The 16,754-nt window shown below is 42.8% G+C and overlaps 1 protein-coding gene across 1 annotated transcript in view; it reads right to left on the reverse strand.

The window, feature by feature from the left end:
* Positions 1-16,378, reverse strand: part of tsg101a (tumor susceptibility 101a) — a 38,272-nt gene extending 21,894 nt beyond the window's left edge. Inside the window, exons 1-5 of the mRNA XM_073049292.1 lie at positions 16,281-16,378; positions 15,545-15,733; positions 15,297-15,381; positions 9,063-9,128; positions 4,409-4,572 (exon numbers count right to left, since the gene is read on the reverse strand). Coding sequence (XP_072905393.1) covers positions 4,409-4,572; positions 9,063-9,128; positions 15,297-15,381; positions 15,545-15,586 — 357 coding nt within the window. The 5' untranslated portion in view covers positions 15,587-15,733; positions 16,281-16,378. The remainder of the gene's footprint in view (positions 1-4,408; positions 4,573-9,062; positions 9,129-15,296; positions 15,382-15,544; positions 15,734-16,280) is intronic.
* Between the last annotated feature and the right edge of the window lie 376 nt (positions 16,379-16,754).

The raw sequence follows: 16,754 nt of genomic DNA on the forward strand, positions 1-16,754 counted from the left end.
TGAAACGTGGCTACAGGAGGGGCAGGACTGGCAGCTCAGTGTTCCAGGGTTCCGATGTTTCAGACGTGATAGAGGCAGAGGGATGAAGGGTGGCTTTGCTAGTCAGGGAAAATATTACAGCAGTGCTTCGGCAGGACAGATTAGACTTGTCTACTGAGGCCATATGGGTGGAGCTGAGAAACAGGAAAGGTATGACCACATTAATAGGGTTGTATTATAGACCACCCAATAGTCAGCGAGAATTGGAGGAGCAAATCTGCCGAGAGATAACAGACAACTGCAGGAGACAGAAATTTGTGATTGTAGGGGATTTTAATTTTCCACACATTGATTGGGATTCCCATGCTGTTAAAGGTCTAGATGGGTTAGAGTTTGTGAAATGTGTTCAGGAAAGTTTTCTAAATCAATATATAGATGTACCAACTAGGGAGGATGCAATATTAGATCTCCTATTAGGAAATGAGTTAAGGCAGGTGACAGGAAGTGTATGTAGGGGAACACTTTGGTTCCAGTGATCATAACATCATTAGTTTCAATTTGATCATGGATAAAGATAGATCTGGTCCTCGGGCTGAAGTTCTAAACTGGAAAAAGGCCAAATTTGAAGAAATGAGAAAGGATCTAAAAAACGTAGATTGGGACAGGTTGTTCTCTGGCAAGGATGTGATTGGTAAGTGGGAGGCCTTCAAAGGAGAAATTTTGAGAGTGCAGAGTTTGTATATTCCTGTCAGGGTTAAAAGCAAAATGAATAAGAATAAGGAACCTTGGTTCTCAAGAGATATTGGAACTCTGAAAAAGAAGAGAGAGATGTATAACATGTATACGCAACAGGGAGGAAATAAGATGCTTGAGGAGTATAAAGAGAGTAAGAAAATACTTAAAGAAATCAGGAAAGCTAAAAGAAGACATGAGGTTGCTTTGGCAGTCAGGGTGAAGGATAATCCTAAGAGCTTCTACAGGTATGTTAAGAGCAAAAGGATAGTAAGGGATAAAATTAGTCCTCTTGAAGATCAGAGTGGTCGACTATGTATGGAGCCAAAAGAAATGGGAGAGATATTAAATGGGTTTTTTGCATCTGTATTTACTAAGGAAACTGGAGTGGAATCTATGGTGTTATGAATGTGAAGCAATTCTGAGGGGCCGAAGGGTACAAAGTCGCCCCCTCCTTTTTGAGAATCGCAAGATCGCTATTAATTCGGGTCTGGGACCCAGGAAATGAGAGGGAGACACACGGAATACACAGGGTTTGGAATGTGTCCTGGCCTCAGCGGAACGGAACCACTGATAACGGCCATTGTCTCTTGGAGACGGAATTGTGTATTGAGTACTGTACTATTGAAGCCCTCAGGGGACAACCAGAGTGGTCTGGTTGAGGGATTGCATCATCCCAACCTGATTGACATCTGAGACCCCGTGAGTAAGGATAAAAGAGGGTCTGGGGAACAACCCCTTTAGACGCACCAAGAGAAACGCTAGAAATCCCGTGATAGCGTTTTATAGCGAAGGCCGGTGAGAGCTCGTGTGCGTCCTCCCTTGCCAGGGTGGCGGGCTCATCACGGAAGAACGGTTTAGCTAAAGGAGAGGCCACAAGTGAAAAGCCACGACAACAAGACTCCTGATGGATCGAAATCATAAAAGGAAAGTTGGCAAGTTTTTTCTCCAAATCTCTCTCTCTCGCCAACCATTGCAACACAGCGGTCCCCAACAGCTGCAGCCTGCATGAACTGAGTGAACTTTATATTTCCATCGGACAATACATTATCCCCTAGACAATGATAGAGCTTATTTCTTATTGATTATTATTATACCCGCACTTTTAGATTTAGTATTGACGACGTATATTATCTGTATATTTGCATTGATATTATTTTTGTGTATTTTTACTAATAAATATTGTTAAAAATAGTATCATCAGACTTCAACGGACCTCTCCATCTTTGCTGGTAAGTGACCCAGTTACGGGGTTCGTAACAATGGAAACAAGGCAGACAAGTAGGGAGGTCATGGAAGAGGATAGCTCATGTAGTTCCGTTGTCTAATAAAAGCTCAAAAAGTAAGCCAGGAAATTATAGGCCAGTAAGTTTGACATCAGTAGTAGGCAAATTATTGGAAAGAATACTGAGAGATAGGATCTACAAGTCTTTGGATAGACAGGGACTTATTAGAAAAAGTCAGCATGGCTTTGTGCGTGGTAGGTCATGTTTAACCAATCTATTAAGAGTTTTTCGAGGAAGTTACCAGGAAAGTGGATGAAGGGAAGGCAGTGGATGTTGTATACATGGATTTCAGTAAGGCCTTTGACAAGGTCCCACATGGGAGGTTAGTTAGGAAGATTCAGTCGCTAGGTATACATGGTGAGGTAGTAAATTGGATTAGACATTGGCTCAATGGAAGAAGCCAGAGAGTGGTAGTGGAGGATTGCTTCTCTGAGTGGAGGCCTGTGACTAGTGGTGTGCAACAGGGATCAGTGCTGGGTCCATTGTTATTTGTCATCTATATCAATGATCTGGATGATAATGTGGCAAACTGGATCAGCAAATTTGCTGATGATACAAAGATTGGAGGTATATTGGAGAGTGAGGAAGGTTTTCAAAGCTTGCAGAGGGATTTGGACCAGTTGGAGGAATGGGCTGAAAAATGGCAGATGGGAGTTTAATGCGGACAAGTGTGAGATATTGCCCTTCGGAAGGTCAAACCAAGGTAGAACATACAAGGTAAATGGTAGGACACTGAGGAATGCAGTAGAACAGAGGGATCTGGGAGTACAGATACATAATTCCCTAAAAGTGGCATCACAGGTGGATAGGTTCGTAAGGAGAGCTTTTGGTACATTGGCCTTTATAAATCAAAGTATTGAGTATAAGAGTTGGAATGTTATGGTGAGGTTGTATAAGACATTGGTGAGACCGAATTTGGAGTATTGTGTGCAATTTTGGTCACCTAATTACAGGAAGGATATTAATAAGGTTGAAAGAGTGCAGAGAAGATTTACAAGGATGTTACCGGGATTTGAGAAACTGAGTTACAGAGAAAGGTTGAATAGGTTAGGACTTTATTCCCTGGAGTGTAGGAGAATGAGGGGAGATTTGATAGAGGTATATAAAATTATGATGGGTATATATAGAGTGAATGCAAGCAGGCTTTTTCCACTGAGGCTAGGAGAGAAAAAAACCAGAGGTCATGGGTTAAGGGTGAAGGGGGAAAAGTTTAAAGGGAACATCAGGGGGGCTTCTTCACACAGAGAGTGGTGGGAGTGTGGAATGAGCTGCCAGATGAAGTGGTGAATGTGGGCTCACTTTTGACATTTAAGAAAAACTTGGACAGGTATATGAATGAGAGGGTTTGGAGGGATATGGCCCGGGAGCAGATCAGTGGGACTAGGCAGAAAATGGTTCGGCACATCCAAGAAGGGCCAGAAGGCCTGTTTCTGTGCTGAAATGTTCTATGTTCTATGACTGCTGCGGAACAGTTTCTAACTAGTGTCACTCATGTGACTTCTGCGGCCATTAGACACAACACCGTACTCTGATTGAACAGTTTTTAAATAGCATCAGATGCTTGCATTTGTGTCCAAAAAAACCCAGCAATTTGTCATTGATAGTTGGTGAGAAATAAGGCAACTCCAACTCAGAACTATTTTGCTCACTGTGGTTTCAAGCATTCAGGATTGGAGATAGCAGAAACAGCCAGGAGTGGAAAGGAGACAATTTCACTACTTCAACAAGTCAAAAGCTATGAAGAATTTGAAGGTATCGACACACTCAACTGATACATAAAAATTAAAATGAAGATTTGTAGGATGCAATCATTGAAAGCATTGTAGGAAGGCAGTCTATTATCTGCACTGATTTGGTTCATTTACAGTCAAAAGAATGTGACACAGATTAATTCCTCCATCAATTGGTACTAGGAATTAATAAACAGTTTATAGTAGTGTAATAGCATTGGTAGTGCTCTAATGTGTTCTGTATGTTACTTAAATACATAATTTGTTACTCAATTTGTCTTTTTTTTTTATATACAGTTTTAGCCACTTCCATTAAACTTCAGTTAATTTTGGGCCAAAATGTACTGGTCTTGGTGCGTTCCAATTAAATGGAATTTACACGATTGTGTTTATTATTATTATGTTCTTTATCTTATTGTGGGTTTTTTTGTGCTGCATCTGATCTGGAGAAACAATTAATTAATTCTCCTTTACATGTGCTCTGGAAATGTCATTTAAAATCTTGAATCCTTGCATCCAAGAATCCCCAATCTAACATCTTCCACCTTTAACCAAGCCAGCTGTCAGCCTGACACTTTCTGGGGGCAATCCTCCAACATCCATTTTTCCAGAGATCTTGGCTGCTAATATTTCCCTCTTCTGTGGAAGATAATGGCCTTATTTAAAATCTGTGATACTCACATGTTTCCACTCATGCAGATACGGGAGGTAGATCTTCCCATTGGCATCAACATGCTTTCCAGTTTTGATCATCATGCTGCTAGTGGGTTTTACAAAGCAGATCGGTGGATTGTAAGGGTAGGAGTCCAGTAACCAGAGACATACGGGGATATTGTACATATTGCCTGCAAAGATAAAGTAGTCAAACAGTTAGAAACATAGAAAATAGGTGCAGGAGTAGGCCATTCGGCGCTTCGAGCCTGCACCACCATTCAGTATGATCATGGCTGATCATCCAACTCAGAACCCTGTACCTGCTTTCTCTCCATACCCCCTGATCCTTTTAGCCACAAGGGCCATATCTAACTTCCTCTTAAATATAGCCAATGAACCGGCCTCAACTGTTTCTTGTGGCAGAGAATTCCACAGATTCACCACTCTGTGTGTGAAGAAGTTTTTCCTCATCTCAGTCCTAAAAGGCTTCCCCTTTATCCTTAAACTGTGACCCCTCGTTCTGGACTTCCCCAACATCAGAAACAATCTTCCTGCATCTAGCCTGTCCAATCCCTTTAGAATTTTATACGTTTCAATAAGATCCCCCCTCAATTTTCTAAATTCCAGTGAATATAAACCAAGTCAATCCAGTCTTTCTTCATATGAAAGTCCTGCCATCTCAGGAATCAATCTGGTGAACCTTCTCTGTACTCCCTCTACGGCAAGAATGTCTTTCCTCAGATTAGGAGACCAAAACTGCACACAATATTCTAGGTGCGGTCTCACCAAGGCCTTGTACAACTGCAGTAGAACCTCCCTGCTCCTGTACTCTAATCCTTTTGCTATGAATGCCAACATACCATTTGACTTTTTCACCCCCTGCTGTACCTGCATGCCCATCTTCAATGACTGGTGTACAATGACACCCAGATCTCGTTGCACCTCCCCTTTTCCTAATCGGCCACCGTTCAGGTAATAATCTGTTTTCCTGTTCTTGCAACCAAAGTGGATAACCTCACATTTATCCACATTAAATTGCATCTGCCATGAATTTGCCCACTCACCTAACCTATCCAAGTCACCCTGCATCCTCCTCACAGCTAACACTGCCGCCCAGCTTCGTGTCATCCGCAAACTTGGAGATGCTGCATTTAATTCCCTCGTCTAAATCATTAATATATATTGTAAACAACTGGGGTCCCAGCACTGAGCCTTGCGGTACCCCACTAGTCACTGCCTGCCATTCTGAAAAGGTCCCGTTTACTCTCACTCTTTGCTTCCTGTCTGCCAACCAATTCTCTATCCACATCAATACCATACCCCCAATACCGTGTGCTTTAAGTTTGCACACTAATCTCCTGTGTGGGACCTTGTCAAAAGCCTTTTGAAAATCCAAATATACCACATCCACTGGCTCTCCCCTATCCACTCTACTAGTTACATCTTCAAAAAATTCTTTAAGATTCGTCAGACATGATTTGCCTTTCACAAATCCATGCTGACTTTGTCCGATGATTTCACCTCTTTCCAAATGTGCTGTTATCACATCTTTGATAACTCACTTTAGCATTTTCCCCAGCACCGATGTCAGACTAACTGGTCTATAATTCCATGGTTTCTCTCTCCCTCCTTTTTTAAAAAGTGGGGTTACATTAGCCACCCTCCAATCCTCAGGAACTAATCCAGAATCTAAGGAGTTTTGAAAAATTATCACTAATGCATCCACTATTTCTTGGGCTACTTCCTTAAGCACTCTGGGATGCAGACCATCTGGCCCTGGGGATTTATCTGCCTTTAATCCCTTCAATTTACCTAACACCACTTCCCTACTAACATGTATTTCCCTCAGTTCCTCCATCTCACTAGACCCTTGGTCCCTTACTATTTCTGGAAGATTATTTATGTCCTCCTTAGTGAAGACAGAACCAAAGTAGTTATTCAATTGGTCTGCCATGTCTTTGTTCCTTATGATCAATTCACCTGTTTCTGACTGTAAAGGACCTGCATTTGTCTTGACCAATCTTTTTCTTTTCACGTATCTATAAAAGCTTTTACAGTCAGTTTTTGTGTTCCCTGCCAGCTTTCTCTCATAATCTTTTTTCCCTTTCCTAATTAAGCCCTTTGTCCTCCTCTGTTGGTCTCTGAATTTCTCCCAGTCCTCAGGTGTGCCGCATTTTTTTTTGCTAATTTATATGTTTCTTCTTTGGACTTGATACTATCCCTAATTTCCCTTGTCAGCCACGGGTGCACTACCTTCTCTGGTTTATTCTTTTGCCAAACTGGGATGAACAATTGTTGTAGTTCATCCATGTGATCTTTAAATGCTTGCCATTGCATATCCACCGTCAACCCTTTAAGTATCATTTGCCAGTCTATCTTAGCTAATTCACGTCTCATACCTTCAAAGTTACCCTTCTTTAAGTTCAGAACCTTTGTTTCGGAATTAACTATGTCACTCTCCATCTTAATGAAGAATTCCACCATATTATGGTCACTCTTACCCAAGGGGCCTCGCACGACAAGATTGCTAACTAACCCTTCCTCAATGCTCAATACCCAATCTAGAATGGCCTGCTCTGTAGTTGGTTCCTCGACATGTTGGTTCAGAAAACCATCCCACATACATTCCAAGAAATCCTCTTCCTCAGCACCCTTACCAATTTGGTTCACCCAATCTATATGTAGATTGAAGTCACCCATTATAACTACTGTTCCTTTATTGCACGCATTTCTAATTTCCTGTTTAATGCCATCCCCAACCTCACTACTACTGTTAGGTGGCCTGTACACAACTCCCACCAGCGTTTTCTGCCCCTTAGTGTTATGCAGCTCTACCCATATCGATTCCACATCCTCCAGGCTAATGTCCTTCCTTTCTATTGTGATAATCTCCTCTCTAACCAGCAATGCTACCCCACCTCCTTTTCTTTCCTGTCTATCCCTCCTGAATATTGAATATCCCTGGATGTTGAGCTCCCATCCTTGGTCACCCTGGAGCCATGTCTCTGTGATCCCAACTATATCATATTCATTAATAACTATCTGCACATTCAATTCATCCACCTTGTTACGAATGCTCCTTGCATTGACACACAAAGCCTTCAGACTTGTTTTTACAACACTCTTAGCCCTTATACAATTATGTTGAAAAGTGGCTCTTTTTGCTTTTTGCCCTGGATTTGCCTGCCTGCCACTTTTACTTTTCACCTTACTACTTTTTGCTTCTACCCTCATTTTACACCCCACTGTCTCTCTGCACTTGTTCCCATCCCCCCGCCACATTGGTTTAAATCCTCCTGAACAGCAGTAGCAAACGCTCCCCCTAGGACATTGGTTCCAGTCCAGCCCAGGTGCAGACCGTCCTGTTTATACCGGTCCCACCACCCCCAAAACTGGTTCCAATGCCCCAGAAATTTGAATCCCTCCTCCTCGCATCATTTTTCAAGCCACATATTCATCTGAAATATCCTCCTATTTCTACTCTGACTAGCACGTGGCACTGGTAGTAATCCAGAGATTATTACCTTTGTGGTCCTACTTTTTAGTTTATGTCTTAACTCCCTAAATTCACCTTGTAGGACCTCATCCCATTTTTTACCTATATCGTTGGTACCTATGTGCACCACGACCACTGGCTGTTCACCCTCCCATTCCAGAATGTCCTGCAGCCGCTCAGAGGCATCCTTGATCCTTGCACCAGGGAGGCAACATACCATCCTGGAGTCTCGTCTGCGGCCGCAGAAACGCCTATCTATTCCCCTTACAATTGAATCCTCTATCACTATAGCTCTCCCACTCCTTTTCCTTCCCTCCTGTGCCGCAGAGCCACCCATGGTGCAATGAACTCGGCTGCTGCTGCCTTCCCCTGTTGAGACATCTCCCCCAACAGTATCCAAAACAGTATATCTGTTTAGGAGGGAGATGACCCCAGGGGACTCCTGCACTACCTGCCTACTGCTATGCTGTCTAGTGGCCACCTCTTCCCTTTCTGCCTGTGTAGCCTTTACCTGCGGTGTGGCCACCTCACTGAACGTGCTACTCATGACTTTCTCAGCATCGCGGATGCTCCAGTATGAATCCAATCGCAGCTCCAGCCACTCAATGCGGTCTGCCAGAAGCTGCAGTTGGACACACTTCCTGCACACAGTTGTCAGGGACACTGGAAGTATCCCTGATTTCCCACATGCTGCAGGATGAACAAACCACGGGGCCGATCTCAACTGCCATGACCTACCCAATACTTGCCTCAACTTTTGAAACTTTCTCCTTTGAAAGGAACTTACCCAGCCTTACCTCACTTGGAGTGAAGCTCGTCCTCAGCCTCTGCTCGCCGAAGCCTCTCGAGTCAAAGCCTCAAATCTCCAATCCTTCACTGGCCCACTCACTCACTGGCCACTTTCCACAGGCCGCTCCACTTGAGGTAACCCTCTATTTATTTGTTTGAGCTTTTCAAACTGCTTGGTCACCTGACCTCGATTGCCCAATCAGCTGCTTTTTGCTGAGTCTGAGCTATTCAAATCTTGATTGTCTAATCAACGGCTTTCTGCTGAGCTTTTCAAATCTTGATTGACTTGACTGCACAGTCCAACTGCCAAAACTGCCAGAATCTCTCGAGTCAAAGCCTCAAATCTCCACTCCTTCAATGTCCCACTTCCACAATTGCTCATAATTCCTTTCTTACCTCTGTAGCTAACAGGGATCGTCCCGGTGAGACTCATCAGCTCCTGTGAATTACCATTGTTGAATACTGAAACCAGAAAGGGAAAACAAAATCAATCACAAGTGTTTATGGAAAAGCCACTCGGCTTCATCAGTATGTAATGAAACCATGCCATCTAGTGTAGCAAAGAGCGTCAGCACAAGCAGTGGCAACACTGAGTGTCAGAGCAGCTCATGGTAAGAAGCTGAAAAAGCTTTCACATTTGTGACCTAGTTCAATTCACATTTAAGAGCAAATCAAGTGAATACTAGAACAGGACATTGCTTTCCAATTTATACATTTCACTTTTGATAAATGGCCCTAAACGAGAACCAGTGAACTATTCCAAATGGAATAGATCTGTATGATGGAAGTTAAAGTACACACAAAGTTATTACACACAAGTACAAACAATAATAATTCATGTGTACAAATGCAGAAAAGAAACAATCAAAGAATATTAAATTCAGTAAGGTAACCCAGTAAAATGGGGAAGTTGACAGCTTATGAATTATACCAGCACTTTGTAACCAATGTCAGTACATTTCAATTGCCTTTACTCCTGTTTTTGAATCACAACTCAGTTTCACACAATATGAACATCCCTAATTGTTCCTCAACTGGAATAGCCAAACAAGGCAATCAGTTCAAGAGAAAATCAGATGTGTGTAATAAACCACCCAATAGACGGTACCGATGAGCCAAGGATGGCGGATTTTCATGCCTGAAATAAAGTAAGTGCACCTGACAGATTTTACCACCCAACAGATTCATGCTAATCAAAATTTGTTTACGAATTTAAATTGCACAGATGCTGTGTTGGAATGCAAGTTCAAATTAGCATTGGAAGAATAAAATAGTATGAGTAAAGATTTTGATAGACAAAGGGTTAATATCGGCTTTTTGAGTATGGAAACCAGTTTGCAGCTTAGTTTGTTCGAGATATGGCCTTGGCTTTTAGCAGAGACGACTCTTTGAATAAATACTTGCAGTTGTTTATCTTGTAAGAATTAGACAAGGATATGAGACAAACTGTTAATACAAAGTTGTACACAGAACTTAATTTTTTGATTTTTGGCTGTTGCTATGGGTATAGTTTCTCACAAGATAACTGCATTTGAACCTCGCTTACTGTTTCCAATTCACAAGGTTAATCAAGCTGCCTTTGTTTTTGCAATGGATCTGTACTTGCATAAAAGGAGTTGTGCTCTCTGTATTATTTGGAGTTCGAAACACACTGTTAGAGGCTCCACTCTAATTTACTTGCAGTCAACCTTGATCGAATTTCTTTAGGAAATTAATTTCCCTAACGGAAAGGCAGCACTCCCCATCACAGATCCTGACCACTTGGTCATGCCCTCATCTCACAGCTACCATCAGGCAGGAGGTACAGAAGCCTGAAGGCCCCACACCACCAGGTACAGAAGGTACAGAAGCCTGAAGGCCCCACACCACCAGGTACAGAAGCCTGAAGGCCCCACACCACCAGGTACAGAAGGTACAAGCCTGAAGGCCCCACACCACCAGGTACAGAAGCCTGAAGGCCCCACACCACCAGGTACAGAAGCCTGAAGGCCCCACACCACCAGGTACAGAAGCCTGAAGGCCCCACACCACCAGGTACAGAAGGTACAAGCCTGAAGGCCCCACACCACCAGGTACAGAAGCCTGAAGGCCCCACACCACCAGGTACAGAAGGTACAAGCCTGAAGGCCCCACACCACCAGGTACAGAAGCCTGAAGGCCCCACACCACCAGGTACAGAAGGTACAGAAGCCTGAAGGCCCCACACCACCAGGTACAGAAGCCTGAAGGCCCCACACCACCAGGTACAGAAGGTACAGAAGCCTGAAGGCCCCACACCACCAGGTACAGAAGGTACAAGCCTGAAGGCCCCACACCACCAAGTTCAAGATCAGCTACTTCCCTTTTCCTGAATCAACCTGAGTACAGCATCACAGGAGACTGTTGTATGTCCTTGTATAATTTATGTTTCCCTTGTGAATGCTGCACCCGTTGCTGCCGCAAGCAAGCTTTTCACGGCACATTCTGCATACGTGTACTTGTGCATTTGACAGTAAGCTCAACTTAGCAGCAAAGTTTGCGCAAAATCTTTATAAAACATTCACTAGGCTGCAGATGAGATCATGTGGCCAATTCTGAGCACAAAGCACTAGAAAATATTGAAGGCTGAGAAACAGTGCAGAGGAATAGCTTAATTATATGAAGGGATTGATATCACACCTCACAGCAGTGAGAGGACCTGATCTGTTCACAATTACACTGACAGAACAAATTAATTGTTGCTGCATGGGGAAAGAGCCAAGCAGTAGACTGAACTGGGCCATTCTTCAGAAGCAGGCTGCCACAGGTCAGTGATGGTGCAAGTGGTCTCTTGCTGTGTGATTTTAATCTGCCATTTTATAACTGATTTTGAAATTGTGAGAACAATTCAGAAGACAAGGGTCAACCTGTCCAAGATGTGAGTGTTCTTGAATTGTCTCTGGTTAAGTTAAACATAATTCCCAATGTTTGAAATTCCATGCTTGCATTAAGTGAAAATTATTTTAAAGTGCTTTCAAAACACTTTTTCCTCAAGTTTCTTGCTTTAGAAAACTTGTTTTTTTTTACAATTAAAATACAAGTAGTATACAATCCCACTTTGATAGGAATTAAATACAATGGTTCACACCACATTAAGGAGATGGGATTTCCATTTGAGTGATCAAACTTGTAGTGAGGAAAAAATGCTTCCCTTGCTGATCTACAGGATGTGACTAGTTCACGTGGCACTAACAGTAATTTCTACACCCTGTGCACAAACTGATTAAAAGATCAAACATATCTTGCCAAAACTCATTAAGAGTGATGGCTCCCACTTCATCAATAACCATATTGTTACAACATACACAAAATGCTGGTGGAACACAGCAGGCCAGGCAGCATCTATAGGAAGAATCATAGTTGATGTTTCAGGCCGAGACCCTTCATCAGGACTAACTCTCTTACTATCTTTTCTTTCAGTTAATCCTGACAAAGGGTCTCAGCCTGAAACTGCGACTGTACTTCTTCCTATAGATGCTGCCTGGCCTGCTGCATTCCACCAGCATTTTGTGCGTGTTGCTTGAATTTCCAGCATCTGCAGATTTCCTCGTGTTTGCATAGATATTGTTAATTTAGTTAAAAAGAAAAATGAGACATATACCAAAATTGGATCAGAACCTTGAGGAGCAGAAGGGAAGCAGGATAGAACCAAGGAAAGTTAATGTCTAAAAAGTGCCATGAAACTTATAATGGCAATTAGGATTTTTTTTTCAAGTCAAGTCACTTTTATTGTCATTTCGACCATAACTGCTGGTACAGTGCATAGTAAAATTGAGACAACATTTTTCAGGACCATGGTGTTACATGACAGTACAAAAACTAGACTGAACTACGTAATAAAAAAAACAACACAGAGAAAGCTACACTAGACTACAGACCTACACTGGACTGCATAAAGTGCACAAAAACAGTGCAAGCATTACAATAAATAAACAGGACAGTAGGTCAAGGTGTCAGTCCAGGCTTCGGGTATTGAGGAGTCTGATAGCTTGGGGGAAGAAACTGTTACATAGTCTGGTCGTGAGAGCCCGAATGCTTCGGAGCCTTTTCCCAGACGGCAGGAGGGAGAAGAGATTGTATGAGGGGTGCATGGGGTCCTTCATAATGCTGTTTCCTTTGTGGATGCAGCATGTAGTGTAAATGTCCGTGATGGCTGGAAGAGAGACCCCAATGATCTTCTCAGCTGACCTCACTATCCGCTGCAGGGTCTTGTAATCCGAGATGCTGCAATTTGAATTGGGAGAATCCCAAGGTATTCCATACGTATATTAAGAATAAGAGGGAAGATAGGGAAAGAGAAGGGCCACTCAAGACAAAGAATTTATGTGTGAAGCCAGACGAAGTTGGTAGGGGCCTTACTGAGCACTCTGCATTAATATTCATAAAGAAGAAGAACATAGATAGTGGTGATATCAGGGTGGGGTATGTTGATATTCTAGGCCATATTGATGCTAAAAGACTGGTGTCCCAAAAAACATTAAAATGGACAAGCCCCCATGCCTTGATGGAGTCTGCCACAGGATATTGGACTGAGATGAGGGAGGAGAATGTTGGAGCTTTGAGAGAGATCTTTGTATCCTAAAGTCCCAGAAGACTGGAAAGTAGTCAAATTTGTTCCTCTGTTTAAGAAGGGCAACAGGGATAATTGCAGGTCAAGGTAAGAAAATTATTGGAAAAGATTCGTAGGGACAGGACTCTAATTTGGAAAAGTATGTAGTTATTAGAAATAGTCAGTGTGAGGTCCTGCTCACAAGTTAGATCTGAGCTTTTTAAGGTAGTGACAAAGATGATTGAAGGCAGGGCAATGGATGTTGTATGCATGGATTTTTGTAAAGTATTTCACAAGCGCACTCACTCTTGATAGGCAGGTCCAGAGAGTTAAGTCACATGGGATCCAGTGAGCTGGTAAACTGGATACAAAATTAATTGTAGAAGATAGAGGATAACGGTGGTAGTGGTGGGGGTTTGTTCTGACCACTGACAATCTGGAAGGATCAGTGCTGGGACTTCTGATGTTTGTAATATTGAACAAAAACATGGGAAGTCTACTTAGCAAGCGGAGGTGAGGATGGTTGTCAAAGGACACAGAATATAAGGATCAGCTGGAAATTTGTGGAAGACGGGGTTTAATCTGCATTATTGCGGGGTGATACATTGTGAAGGTCAAATGCAAGAGGAAGGTATAGAGTAAATGGCAGGACACTTGGTTACATTGACATCCAGACTGATCTAGGGGTCCATGTCCACAACTCCCTGACAGTGGCAACAAAGAGCAGCTATGGTGGTAAGGAACCCATAACAGTGGTAACATCTGTCAGCTGTTTATCGAATAAGGCTCAATGTTCAACACCATCATCCTCTCAGTACTAATCAATAAACTTCAAAACCTGCGCCTCTGCAACTGGAGCTTTAACTTCCTCATCGGGAGGCCACAGTCAGGGCGGATCATCCTCCTCACTGACTATCAGCACTGGCTCGCATCAACAACTCTGCTCAACCCTCTCTCTCCGTGTGTGAAGCTAGACAGCACTCTCTTCTTTCACCGATGACACAACTATTGTTGGCAGAATCTCAGATGGTGATGAGTACAGCTACAACAACCTTGCACTCAACATCAGCAAGACCAGGGAAGAATTGACTGTGGACTTCAACGGGGGGGGGGGGGGGGGGGGGGGAAATCAGGACATACACCAGTCCTCATTGAGGGTGTAACAGTGGAAAAGGTGAACAGCATCAAGCTCTTGTGTGTCAACATCTCTAAAGACCTACTCCGAGTCCAACATATTGATGCAATTATGAAGAAGGAATGCCAGCAGGTATACTTCATTAGGAGCCTGAAAAGATTTGGTATATCCCCAAAGACTGAACAAATTCTACAGATGTACAGTGGAGGGTGAGCATTCTGACTGATTACACCACCTCTGGTATGGTGATACCAATGCACAGGATTGGAAAAAGCAGCAGCAACTCAGGATTCTAGTTTCCCGGCCATCAAAAACATCTTCAAAAGACAATGACTGAAGATGGTGGCATCCTTCATTATGGACTCTCACCACCAAAAGCTGGCTAGTAATAGGGAAGTCAAATACTTTCCCAGAGTGGAAATGTCAAATAGTACAGCGCAGAGGTCTAAGATGAGATTAAAAAAATAAAGATTTGTGAGGCAAAAGTGTTTTTGTAACCCAGAGACTGGTAAGTACGTGGATTGCATTGCCAGAGAAGGTGCTGGAAGCTTATAGGAAGGCAATGTTTTAAGAAGCATTAGATAGATACATGAATAGGCAGGGATTAAAAGCATATAGTTTTCAAGCTCCATTGTCAGGGGTTTTGCGTATTAGCTGAGTTTTGATAAAGATTTTCAATCTGCAAGGCACCAGCAATATAATCCAGAAGAAAATTCCAAAAGTCCACTCCACTGCAGAATGGGGACGAATCAACAATCGCGTTAATTACAAGATGCACGGATATTCAATGATCTACACAGCTCCTGGATCATCTCAACTCATTGGCTTAAAGAAAACGCATAACCATCATGCCATAAGAAAAGTCAAAGTTACCATTACTGAAAACCACAGATTGATTTTTATTTCCCCCCGCCCCCCAATTACTCACCGTATGAATCGTTCACCGGCTTGAGGTCTTTGTAGGTGGAGGTAACATTTAGGATTTCTCGCACGGTGAGATCCCTGTATTTATACTTCAAAAGAAAGAAAACAAAGTCACAACAGTTCCCCCCCCCCCGCGCTGCTGCTCCCCTCCTCCCGCCACCGTTCCTACCGCTCACTCTGCCCCCACCCCTCCGTGCCCAAACTCCTACCGCACTTTTATCAAGCCGCCTATCCACATCGCCGTCTCCTTACTTTCGACACCATTTTCTTCAGCAACCCGTCGGATGTCGCCATCGTTTCAACTCCTTTCGCTTTGTTTACTCTTTCTGCCCCGTTCAGTTTGCGTTTCCTTTTGCTTCCGCTTCCGTTCACGCAGATCCCAGCCGGAAGCACTCAGTTGGTCATGGAAGAGGGGGAGGAGCTCCGGGAAAGGGCGGGACTCTGGAGACGGACAGGATTCGTCAATTGGTCAATTAAATTACTAATTTTCCATGTGTTTGAGGCTTGACTGAAAAAAATGAGCATGTGATTCACAAATAAAATTTCTCCGTTATGTAGATCAAAATCCCTGGTTCTACCATTTATGTGAACAATGGATTGGGGACACTGTAATAACTTGTCCTCTTAACTTTGCGGCACTTGCATACTTGCTTTCATGGACAAGAACACCGAGATTTCTTTCAACATCAACACATTCTGTCACTATTAAATTAATATTTTCTCCACCAAAGGACATAATGCACATTTGTCCACATTATACTGCATCTGCCAAGTATTTGTTCACCAATTAAATTTATCTAAATTGTCTGGAAGCACCTTTCTCACAACCGCACAAGTCTCGTACTGTGGGCAAATTTAGTATTTACATTGCATTTTCTCATCTAGCTGTACATTATGAATAGCTGGAGCTCAAGTACCAGTTCCTGCAGTACCCCATGAGTTACATCCTGCTACGCCCCAAAAATAGATCCTTTTTATTCTTACTCACAGTTTCCTGTAACATTCAGTTCATGCCAACGTAACCCCAAATGCCTGCACGATGATGTCACTCCGCAGCAGCAACTTCTGCTGGGAGGGAGCAAGTTCCTAGCTTGGCAAACTAGCAGAGCAAACCCGACCAGCAATCACGAGTCAATGATTCAGTCTGTTCCAAAACTTCCTGGTGGGCGATTACACCATCTTCTTAACGTTTAGTATCAAAATGAACTTCTTCCAAAGGAAAGCTATGTTGTGTTTCACCAGTTTTTTTTTGCAATATAAAGTTTATTTAGTAATATAAACAGGGAAAGAACATGTTCCTTCAATTTTCATTTTGAAATAAGAATTTTATGATATGGTCAGTCTTTCTCGGAGGAGCCTTTTACTGGGGCACAGTACCAAATCCAGGAGAGCTAGTTCCTTTGTTGACTTCTCACTGTATTAATCTAACAAAAAAAACTCCGTAAACCTCAGGAATTCATCT

The sequence above is a fragment of the Hemitrygon akajei genome, chromosome 6 (assembly GCF_048418815.1).
Source record: "Hemitrygon akajei chromosome 6, sHemAka1.3, whole genome shotgun sequence".
Taxonomy (NCBI): Eukaryota; Metazoa; Chordata; class Chondrichthyes; order Myliobatiformes; family Dasyatidae; genus Hemitrygon; species Hemitrygon akajei.